A 12463-nucleotide genomic window follows, 5' to 3' on the forward strand; every position below is an offset into this window, starting at 1 on the left:
AAGAGACAAACCCGTATCTTCAGCGTTCTGAAAACAGCTAGAGACAATTATTTTTTGAAGCTGATATTTCTTTCTTGCATGATAGCTAGTACACTGTAACATTAGGAGACACTAGTCTTTGAGAGAAAACACTAAAATATTTGTTTTTTTTTTGTTTTGTTTTGTTTCATTCTTACAGATAATCCACTGCTTATTGTCAGACCACCTGGTAAGTCTCACTGCTGATATTTTCTTGATATTGTCTATAAAACCTGTGAAACAAATCTGGGCATTGTAAAAATTAGGCACTATGACACACTACTTTCTATTAGAGTTTGAGGGAGGCGTGTGATATAAATTACTGTGTTAATTCCCAACTCCTGATTCATCTCAAGAATCTGTGTTCCAGTCTTATCAGGCTTTTGAAGCCAATTACCTCTTAAAAGAAGTGTTGTAAATGAAGTGTATTATGTTAGGCTAAAATCAAGTGTAGAACCTGTTCTATACCTGGTACACCCTTTATTGGGAGACTATATCCTGCACTTTCATGAGGCTAGATTAAGTTATTTAATCATTCCTTTCCGTCTCTAACTACTATGTTGAGTTGAGGACTGCTGGGTAGAGGTGGGTTGTTCCAGGATCTTGATAAAGGTGCAAGTAATGGACTCCCAAGACACCAGACACCAGTCCGTTGGAGACTGTATGGGAACAACCTACTGGCACTGAGACCAAGTTTGAAGGCCACCTCTACATGAACAGTAAATGATTTCACTTAGGGGTTTACTCGTAAGTAATAAAGTCTGAGTTTATTAACCAAATCTGGAGTGGAGCTATGGTGACTGGGTTTTCCTACAGTGTCCTTTGAAAACCACCTATCATATTTATCAGTGATCACCCCACTCCTGGGGACAGGGTCCTTGAAATAAGGTAGCAGAGTGAGGAATGACATGATATACAATCTCCAAGTGTGAAGGTTGCTTTCTGTAGGAACTGGATTGTTTTCTTTACGAGATGTAGCAGGTTAACATGGTTTTTGGAAGGAGAATATGTACTAAGAACCTGGGATAGAATTGTGTCTTGAATGATAATTCTCCAAAAGTGGTCTGGTGTTTTAATATAAAGGTAATTTTCCAAAGGCATTCTGATTATATTCTGAAAACCACATGGCCTACTTCAGAGCAGCTGTTGTAAGGATTCTCTTGAGCACTGTTGATGATAGCCAGGAAGTTGATGAATAAAAATATTAACATTAACCGCATTCTGTTCATGATATTTTGTTCTTGAAATGACCATTTCACTGCTTTATTTGTATAGAGACGTTTATGGCCCCAATCCTGCAAACACGCATTTGAGTAACTTTACATACCTAAGTAGTGTCATGGGGGTCAATTCAGATTAATTCAATGGGTTATTCATGTGTGTAGAAGTTACTCCCTTGCAAGTGTTTGCAAGACTGGGCCCTATGTTTGTGCTTTGTAAAAGGAAGAAAGACAAATTGACATTTTTTAAAACATACTTCTCATTCTTAACAGTTGCCAATAACACAATAAAAAAACCAAAGAGGATGTAGGAAATAACAGGAAAGAAAACTAACATTTTCACGTTGTAAGCTTATATCTGTTTTATCTTGCATACATATTGCTACAAAAGCATTCTAGAAGGAAGGTGGATTCCATTATTTAATATAAAGGAACAACCAATTATTTGTAATATTGATCCTGTGCAACATAATTATTAAGTGGTAGCTTATAACCACTGCAACGTAGTGAAGAAGAAACTAGTTCATTTGAGACTGAGCAAAATTTTTTTGCTGGTGTCAAATCTGTTTTGATTTAACTTGAGCTCCTGTGGTGAAAGCCAAATTTTCCACCCAGAACACACATGCACATCACACGAGAGATAGAGAGAGAGAGTGCCCTCTAGGTTTCATATCTCATCTTTTTAACACAACAGCAACAGATTTTACTTCACACTGAAACCTGTTACCCATTGCAGATTTTTTTCCACATCATCTCTTCTTTAGTGATGAAACTTACTTTTCTGGAGGGGAGGGGAGGAGAGGGGAGGTGTAATGTTAAACCACAAGACACTGCATTCAGATAGCGCTAGGATCTGACCTATGCTCATATAGCCTCCATTTCAGCAAGGTTCTTAGGCTTATGTTTAATTTTAGGTTTAGAAGTCATCCAACTGAAAGCAATGAGACTGTTCACTGTTTAAAATTAGTTCTGTGCTTAAGTATCTTGCTGAATTGGGGACAAAATCAAGGGAAATAAGAACTAAGGCTGATGTTCCAGGAAAACCGGGCCGTTAGTCACATCCATACAACCTCATTGACATCAGTGGGGCTGCATGAATGCAACTGGGGGCACACCTACTGCATCTAAGTGTTTCAGCAGTGGTCAATGGAACTGTATATAAGCCCACCCATTGTTTGAAGATGCCCACTCCTCCACACCCCAGTTCTAGGTGCACTAAAACGAATTTGGTATGGGATGGTTAAATAGAATCTCTTACTGTTCAGCATACATTTTGTGGTCCAGTTTTATCTTTTCACATTTGTGGTTTGAATTAAAACAGACAGAGAGTGAGTGCTCCTGTAAGTCTGTGATAGCTAACATGATACATTCATGGTCCCTTTTGTAATATGTCTTGTCACATGGGGTCCTTGCAGAGAGGATGGGTTTGATTATTGGATAGGAATTGTCCATCTCTGACATGATCTGCATGGGGAATAAATATTTAATAATGGGCTCTTCAGTCTGGCAGAGAAAGGTATAATGTGATCTGTGACTGGAAGCTGAAGCTAGACAAATTGAAACTGAAAATAAGGTGCACATTCCTAACAGTGAGGGTAATTTACTGAGAGTCATGGTGGATTCTTCATTACTGGCAATTTTTAAATCAAGGTTGGATGTATTTTCTAGAAGAGCTGCTCTAGGAATTATTTTGGGGAAGTTCTATGGCCTGTGTTATACAGGAGGTCACACTAGATGATCACAGTAGTCCCTTCTGCCCTAGGAATCTATGATCCACATAAATATGCTATATGTAAGCATATTTTACACCATTTTAACAATACATTCATGACAAATGTCCAGAAGGGACTTGACTAAGACATCAATTTTATTTCATTTGAGACTTAAATTTGATTTTTGAACTCGGGTGTTTCAAAGTAAAAGGGTAGTTTATTAACCTGCCGCAGTACCTTCTTGTAACAGGACGTTCATCTTGATAAAATGCTGAAATATAAGACTGACCCTCTAGGTTTTTCCTTTTATTTTATTTTGGTTTTTTAAGGTGGTGAACCCGTCTGGATCCCTTTCACTTTTAAATATGATCCCACCTACTCAGACTGCAGTGGAAAGCAGTATGTGAAACGCACTTGGTACCGAAAATTTGTGGGAGTGGTTCTTTGCAACTCTTTGAGGTACAAGATTTACCTCAGTGATGACCTGAAAGGTATGTTTTGGGATTATTCTTACAGTGCTGTCACCCCTCCACTTACTGTATCCATCACTTGTTGACTCTATCAAAGGAGTACATGGCTAAACTGATGGCACAATTTGGATACACATATGACAGTATTTAGCTTCTAAGGATAGGAACCTAAAGCAATTTGCACAGTGAAAGCAAAGTTGTACTCTCTAATCATAATACAGCTCTCTCTGAAATGTTCTGTGCTCGTTACTCATGCAGAACTTCTGATGTCATAATGGGAAGTCCACACATGGATTAATTGCAGAAAACACAATAGAGAACTACAGAATGGATAAAAGAGGAGACTTGTACTCTGAACAGGTTAGATACATGGTAGTGCAGCAGTTGTTTGAGCAAATCCAGAAGCTGGTAGGTGTTCAACAAGGGCTGTCATATAACTGTAGCCGTACCAATTGGTTGTATTGAGAGGGAATGTTGAGTGGGGTTATCCCCTAGGCTTTTCAAAGTGTTTTAATGGGGCTTTTAGCAAAATATTTGTCTTGTTTCAAGAACATGTATAAACAAGTATTTGTGAAGACTTGTGCTCTCATGCCCATCTCTGCGGGTCCCAGGCAGTCCTCAGACTGCAGCCACCACCTGACAGCTTGCTGGTACCAGCAGGGAGAGTAGGCTGATGGACCTTGGCTCAACAGAGACACCGCCCACAAAGCTCCTGATTTGGAGGAGACATCTAGCCTCTCCAATTGGCTCAAACTTGCTATGTAAGCCAGAAGAAGGAACAGGAAGTTTTCTGAGGAACTAAGTAAATCCTAGGCTGCCTGCAACATAGGACTTTGCCTTGTTCCAGATCCCTGCTGCTACACACCACCTCTGGCTACTGGCTCCAGCTCTGACCCTTGGCTTGACTCCTGGCTCTGACTCTAGCTCTGGCTCCTGACTCCTGCCCTAACTACTAGATGTGACTGGCTACATCCTGGTCCATGACAGTAATATGCAAACAACCAGAACAGTAAAGCTCCTGTATATGAGACCTATCTTCACAGTTTCTGGTTTAAATTTGAGAGTTCTGTCAACCTAGCAATACTGGTGTGTGGGGCTATTTTTACTTTCTCATAACCAATTAAAATAATGGGTCTTGCTGAAATTTCCTCTGCTATCATCTGTACTGTAATTCTGATAAATTACTTATTCCAGGGACTTTAGTAAGGCTTTTGATATTCCTCGCATGACCTTTTCATAAACAAACTAGAGAAATACAACCTAGATGGAGCTACTATAAGGTGGGTGCATAACTGGTTGAAAAACCATTCCCAGAGAATAGTTATCTGTGGTTCACACTCAAACTGAAAGGGCATATTGAGTAGGATTGTGCAGGGATCAGTTCTGGGTCCGGTTCTATTCAGTATCTTCATCAATGATTTAGATAATGGCACAGAGAGTACAATTTTAAAGTTTGTGGGTGATACCAAGCTGGAAGGGGTTGCAAGTGCTTTGGAGGATAGGATTAAAATTCAAAATGATCTGGACAAACTGGAGAAATGGCGTGAAGTAAATAGGATGACATTCAATAAGGACAAATGCAAAGTACTCCACTTAGGAATGAACAATCAGTTGCACAATGAGAAATGACTGTTTTGGAAGGAGTACTGTGGAAAGGGATCTGGGGGTCATAGTGGATCACAAGCGAAATATGAGTTAACAGTGTAACACTGTTGCAAAAAAAAAGCAAACATCATTCTGGGATGTATTAGCAGGAATGTTGTAAACAAGACACAAGAAGTCATTCTTCTGCTCTACTCCACACTAATTCGGCCTCAACTGGATTATTGTGTCCAGTTATGGGCACCATATTTCACGAAAGATGTGGACAAGTTGGAGAAAGTCCAGAGAAAAGCAACAAAAAATGATTAAATGATGACCTATGAGGGAAGATTGAAAAAAAACTGGGTTTGTTTAGTCTGTCGAAGAGAAAACTGAGAGGGGACATGGTAACAATTTTCAAGTACATAAAATGTTGTTACAAGGAGGAAAGAGAAAAATTATTCTTTTTAACTTCTGAGGATAGGAAAGAAGCAATGGGCTTAAATTGCAGCAAGGACGGTTTATGTTGTATATTAGGAAAAACTTCCAAACTGTCAGGGTAGTTAAGCCCTGGAATAAATTGCCTAGGGAGGTTGTGGAATCTCCATCATTGGAGATTTTTAAGAGCAGGTTAGACATACACCTGCAAGGGATGGTCTAGATAATACTTAGTACTGCCATGAGTGCAGAGAACTGGACTAGATGACCTCTCGAGCCTATGATTCTATGATACTAGCATATGATTCTAGCATATAGCATGTTCTTAATAAAAACAACAAGGAGTCCGGTGGCACCTTAAAGACTAACAGATTTATTTGGGCAAAAGCTTTTGTGGGTTAAAAACCACTTCTTCAGATGCAATGTTCCTAATGAAACTACAAAGTTTTTTCTCTCTCTTAATTCCTATTGGCAAATGTAGCATTCTTCACCTCTTATATTTTTATTTACTGGTATATTGCTGCTCATCTCTGTAGTATCTGACTTTTTCCCATCTTTATTTTCCTGGAAGTGGGAAAGCATCATTGGATGAGATAAGGCCATTTGAAACAACAATATATATCTGTCCTAATCTTTTATGTCACCTTTCAGATACATTCTACGGCATTGGAGATAGCTGGGGGAAAGGTGAGGACCACTGCCAGTTTGTGGATTCACACATGGATGGAAGAACAGGGCCTCAGTCATATGTAGAAGCCTTGCCCACCATACAAGGTAAAAAAACAAAAACAAAAAAAGGAAAGCTGAAGTGAAAGCTGAGGAATTACACTTCATCCACTATATAGAATTAAGAGGTTTTCTGCCTCCCTGTCTACATTTATATCACTTCTATTAGGAGCCAGGCGGACACCACATATTCTGAGACTGTATCATGTGATGTCCTAGTATAATAATTTGCAAACCACAACAGCTTGTGAAAGTTCAGACAAAGAGAATGAGTCTGCAAATAAATTATTGGATAAAACAGAAAATACAAATAACCCTTAGCGTATGTCTACACTGCAAAAAAAAAAAAAAAAAAAAAAAAACCAACTTGCAGCAGCGAGTCTCAGAGCCTGGGTCTACAGACCGCTGTTAATCATTCACTCAGCATTCTTGGTTTTCATCTTACGCTGTTTGCTGTTGTTTTTTAAGGGTTGGGTTGCCGTGAAGAAACTGAAATATTCGCTTCTATGTAGATGACGTAGAATAATACTGCACTTCTCTATTTAAAATAAGGATTGTTAATCCAGCTGTACATTACTAGCTCTAAGAAGCAGAGATGTAGAACACACAAATTGTACAACTGCCACAGGAATCAACATTTCAGATGTTCCACTGTACAAAATATGCAGAAAGACTGTTGAGAGTCTTTAATGCTTTGTGCTGTCACATTTTTTTATACAGATGAGGGAAAGGGGCCATCAGTTTAAAAAAAAAAAGTGGGATTTAACTCTATATTTGCTGCATGTAATTTTGCCTCCTTGCTTTGTTATAAAAAATGATATTTGTGAATCCTGTCTTGAACCCAGTAAGATACAATAATGCCTTATATTTTTATTTGCAGTTTTATTGTAGCTGTGTTGGTCCCAGGATATGAAGGACACGAGATAGGAGAGGTAATATCTTGTATTGGACCAACTCCTGTTGGTGTGGGGTTCAAACTTTCAAGCTACACAGAACTCTGAAGACCTGAAGAAGAGCTCTGTGTAGCTTGAAAGTTTGAACCCTCCCACCAACAAAAGGTAGTCCAATAATAGATAGTACCTCATCCACCTAGTCTCTTTGAACATTTCTATGGCATTTTCACTCCAAAGTGCTTCATGAGCTTGAATTGATATGCAAATTTTATATAGAGGCATAACTTCACCTGCTACTGAAATTCAGACTCCTTTTGGAGTGAAATGCAAAAGCTCTTTAACAGCAGAGACTGCATAGTTACACAATAGTTAGATATTTAGAACAGTAAATCCAACTGGAACTGTAGAGGAAATATATGTAGGTAGAATGCAATCATTCAAAATTGAAGCAGGCTAAACCATCAGAGTTAACAATCCTACTTCTCATGAAGTGCCATGGGATTAACAAGTGGCTCCTATGCCTTAGCTTTTGTTGTGATAATTCTATGTATGCTATATACTATACATCATATATTCTGTACTTCAAAGATGTCATTTGTCAAGTTACTTTGCCTTTGGCTCGAACCACTGCCATTTTTCCACCAACAGGGTATTATCGCCAGTATCGCCAGGAACCTGTGTCATTTGGGCGCATTGGTTACACAACACCTTACTACTATGTGGGCTGGTATGAGTGTGGCGTGCCAATTCCAGGAAAATGGTAACCATGTGGCAGTCCGCCGGCAGATTGTATGGAGAGTGCACCAACCCTGCCTTTCAAATGACTTGTACTGGAAGACTGTGACCAGTTGTTTAGGAAAAGAACAAAACATGAAAGAAACCAACTAAGACCAGTTGCTCAAGAGACCCCAACCAAACCAAATACTGTGCACATTTTCTCAGCTGAAATCTGTGGTGCTGCTTGATCACTCCACTTGGGACAGGATTTGAGTTTGGTGCCCTACTTTCCTTCTGTGGGTCTTAAAAGGCATGGAGATGTGGTTGTAATGGGTGCAACCAGTGCCCAGTGAAACCTAAAACTTTACTGGCCATGAAAACATGGAAGTTGCATATATCCTCCAGGAATGGCCTAAGCATGCTGTGCTTGCTTAATGGAATGCCAACACTTTTTCATTGTTATTAATGGAATGCTCCATCACTTACAACTGGTGGAGTTCCATGCTTCTGAGTTTTACTATACAATCATGTCAAGTTACTAGACATTCACCAAAGGCAATATATTATACTTAAAACTTCTCTGGTGGGTTCACCCATTGCTGGACTAAACACCAGGTCACAATGTAAATTCGCTTTTTTATATATATATATATATATATATAATACAGTTCTCTATGTCCAAAGTACTACATAGAGAAACTGAGTTTTTCTTGTTCACTAGATAAATATGGTTGGGATTTTTATGTAAAAGGTGCTGTTAATTAATAGGTCTTCTGATTTTTAGTCCATGAAACATTTTACTATGCACAATATATTAACCATGGAAAGAACTTTGTTCTTCTTATAAATGAGCAAAGATCTGTGACAGCTTTCTAGCAAACCAAAGGACTGGATATTTAATTGGAGTAAATCTTTTTGCCTATACTAAAATTGCATTATAAACCACCATAGGTGCCTTATCAGCAGAGTGTCAACATTTAAGTTAAACTTTCTGTCCAGTACTATTTAAAAGGCTGAGTTCAGTTTTTGTTTGATTCATTTTCATCATCTTTGTGTATTATTTATTCCTTGTGAGGTTATTAAGTCTCACTGTGTGAATGGAGGCACAGTGAGATAACACAGGACTTGCAGACAAGTTTTAACTTATTTTCTGAACAAAACAGACACCTCTAGGGTGCTTGAGCAGCACGGAACTCCTCTGATTCCGGTCCATCATGTGAATGAAGTATGAAAGTCGTCAGTCTTTCTGTAAAGCACATCAGAAGGGCAGACCACACAGCATGTCTTCCATCAAAGGTTGGGGAGCAAAAGCTGGTGTGTCTGGGAGGTGCACTTCTGATTTTTAGCCAGGAATACAAACCTTATTTGGGAAGTGGGCAGTAATGTAGAATTTCATTATGCATCAGAAGCAATTTCTCCTGCCATATTACTCTTTCTCTTCATGTAGCATTAAGGTTTACTCTGACCCTAAGGGATTTAGCCTTTGTGGCCATATTGTTTCACTGTTGCATCTTATAAGCCTTTACCCACCTCAAAAAAGACTCCAGCATTCTGACGGCCTGGGAAAATAGCAATATTCCTGGGGGACAAATTCAACCTCTTGATCGTCTGTCACTCTCATTCCAGTTTACATACCATATAGGACTAATATCTTATAAGCCGCTTTTTGTAGTTATTGTAAATGTATGGGGAGAAAAGTAACTAAAGTGATTATTAAAAGAGCTTTTTATTTTCACAGTGGTGCTGGGATTGAACATTGAATTGTTTTCACATTTTGTTTTGCTTCAATGCAGTGCCAAATATAATGATTAAATATAGCTTCTTTCCCTAATAAACGTATGATATATTGTTCCTTTTTTTTTAATTGCATCCCTTTTGGTTGTCTGCGCCAGGTAGTCTGACATGCAGGATCAAGCTGCATGATGCCCCAAATGCACACTTGGAAGAGTAGAAGGTGCCAGTTTGTATTAAGTGCAAGTGTATGTAAGTGCAAACTTGACCAGGATTTCACATAGGGTTACTTGTGGAGGGAGTGGGGAGTTGTTCCACAACAAAATAGATTTTCTCTTGTATTAAATCTGTATGATGTACATCCACATCATGGGCCATATCCCCAGCTTGTGTAAAAGGACATAGCACTATTGAATTCAAAGGAACTATGTGCAGTTTCACTAGCTGAGAATATGGCCCCCTGTCTAAGGATGGGTAGTCCGCTACCACCCCCCCCCCCAAATGGATGCTACAGTTTGCTCATTCATAGACTGCAGCACTTGTGAAATGTGATTTCAGATCATTCAAACATATGGGGTGGGTTATCTGCCCCAATCTGCTTCCTTCAGTTATCTGTTGGAGATACACCTAGAGCAGAGAGTCCCAGGTGGATGCAGAGAAAACTCCATCATTGCCTCTCTGCAGCCCCCAGCTTAGTGGACAGTGAGGGTTGTATTGGAAGTATGGGGAGAAAGACTGGCCAGAGTGCCCTGCACTCTAGCAATTCCCAGCTGATGAATGATCCCCTAGAGGATCAAACCCATCTGGAGCACAGTAGGGCAGCTCCTAGGCTCCTCTAACTTGGGGCAGAGAATTAGAGGGCCATAACTGGCCACCTACCACTCCTGCTGTTGTGCTGCACTCAGCAGAAGTCGGACCACAGCAGAAAATTCACCCCATAAAATGCAATTGCATGTTGTATGTTCTGTTCTATTTTATATAGAGTCTTATAGTATGAGTGCCCTTGTCTCGTGCATTATGCACCCTGAAGCATATCTGTTATGTGTGATTAGTTCTTTCTCTCATCCTCTCCCCAGGGGTGAATGGTGTGTAGTGTAGGGTTTTGTATTGGTAGGGTTTTTTGTTTTGTTTTTTTTTAATGTACATGTTGCTCTGTGCTTGTTAAAGAAGGCAGATCAAAGAAGTGCACCTGCAGGTGAATCGGAAGATGGTGACTTTGTGAGGGTCCTTAGGTTCTTGGAGAGTTTGTTCCACCAGCCTGTTGCCTTCATCTGGGTACCCCATCCACAAAGCCTTTGTTAAACTGCCCAAATTTCAAGGAGGTAACTCTTTGAATGTAGAATAGTTCGTAATCTTTCTCTCAATCCTTCCATTCTGAATAATGAGATCTGCCATTCATAAAGTTACAATGACAGTTACTAACAGTTGACAGTTGACTGTGTGTTGCATGAAAAAGTACATCCTTTTGTTTGTTTTAAACCTGATGCTTATTAATTTCATTGGGTGACCCCTAGTTCTTGTGTTATGTGAAGGGGTAAATAACACAATCTCCACAGCATTCATAATTGTATAGACCTCTATAATATCCGCCACTTCGTTGTCTCTTTTCTAAGATGACCAGTCCCAGCCCTTTTAATATCTGTTCCATACCCCCAATCATTTTGTTGCCTTTCTCTGTCCCTTTTCTAATGCTAATATAACTTTCTGGAGATGGGCAACCAGAACCGCGCACAATATTCAAAGTGTGGGCATACCAAGGAGTTATAGGTGGCATTATGATATTTTCTGTTTGATTATCTATCCCTTTCCTACTGGTTTCTAACATTGTTAGCTTTTTTGACTGCCACTGCACATTGAGCAGATATTTTCAGAGAACTATCCATGATGACTCCAAGATCTTTCTTGAGTGGTAACAGCTAATTTAGACCATATCATTTTGTAGGTATAGCTGGAATTACGTTTTCCAATGTGCATTACTTTACACTTATCAACACTGAATTTCATCGGCCATTTGCTTGCCCAGTCACCCAGTTTAGTCAGATCGCTCTGTAACTCTTCACAGTCATTTCCTTCTATTTACCAGCATCACTGGGGCTTGTCTGGGTTGAGGTTAAGCCAAATGCTTTTCATCCAGCTGCCTTTGTATAGACTCTTACGCACAGATTCAATAACATGTTGCTGCTTCTAGACTCAAACTCAGGTCTTGGGCAGCTGTGTCCGAGTAGATGCATTTGCTACTGAATCAGACACTTGGATACACAGTGTAATTAAACTGCCCCTCCTTGCAAGGGCTGCTTTTATAATACTGAGGAAATGCCAAACTGGCTCAACACTCTTTCTAAATCCAGGTTTTGTTTTGTTTTTGTTATTATTATTGTTAGAGGACAGTGCTCTGTGTTAACATGCAAAGAGTGGGGATAATCCTCCATCTAAGATGGACAGACGGACAGACAGACAGACAAAATTAGGACAGAGAGTTTCTGTCCAACAGTAAAATCTCTGGGAAAGGTCTAAGAAACCTCTAATCTATCTATTGTACCATTATCCACTCTCTCCCACACCCACCCCCAGTACTCCCTCTCGCCTTACCACAGCATCTAAATATCTCACAAACTCTAACATTTTTCCTGGGAAGTAGGGAAATCCCAGTTTTACAGATGGGGAACTGAGGCCCAGACTTCAGGCTTGTCTACATAAACACTTAGTTAGTGGCAAGCTGGGATGTAATCTGCTGTACACTAAGTGTCGAAGTGAATCCCGCTGTTCTGCACTAAAAGTTCCCTAGTGCACTTTAATCTACTCCCATTTCAAAGCAATGTTGATCAAAGCCTTTTTAGTGTGCAGCAGCAAGGTCCACATGGACACATCATTCATGGCAGGCTAGTGTAAGGTAGATTTACACCCCAGTTTACCAGAAACTAAGGGTTTATGTAGACAAGCCCAAAGTCCATGCCTCA

General features: G+C 39.6%; 1 protein-coding gene across 1 annotated transcript in view; it reads left to right on the forward strand.

Moving 5' to 3' along the window:
• Positions 1-9525, forward strand: part of FNDC1 (fibronectin type III domain containing 1) — a 126841-nt gene extending 117316 nt beyond the window's left edge. Inside the window, exons 17-20 of the mRNA XM_073337819.2 lie at positions 179-208; positions 3280-3441; positions 6091-6213; positions 7707-9525. Of these exons, the coding sequence (XP_073193920.1) occupies positions 179-208; positions 3280-3441; positions 6091-6213; positions 7707-7822 (431 nt within the window). The 3' untranslated portion in view covers positions 7823-9525. The remainder of the gene's footprint in view (positions 1-178; positions 209-3279; positions 3442-6090; positions 6214-7706) is intronic.
• Positions 9526-12463: the final 2938 nt, after the last annotated feature.

This window comes from Lepidochelys kempii, chromosome 3 (assembly GCF_965140285.1).
Source record: "Lepidochelys kempii isolate rLepKem1 chromosome 3, rLepKem1.hap1, whole genome shotgun sequence".
Classification (NCBI taxonomy): Eukaryota; Metazoa; Chordata; order Testudines; family Cheloniidae; genus Lepidochelys; species Lepidochelys kempii.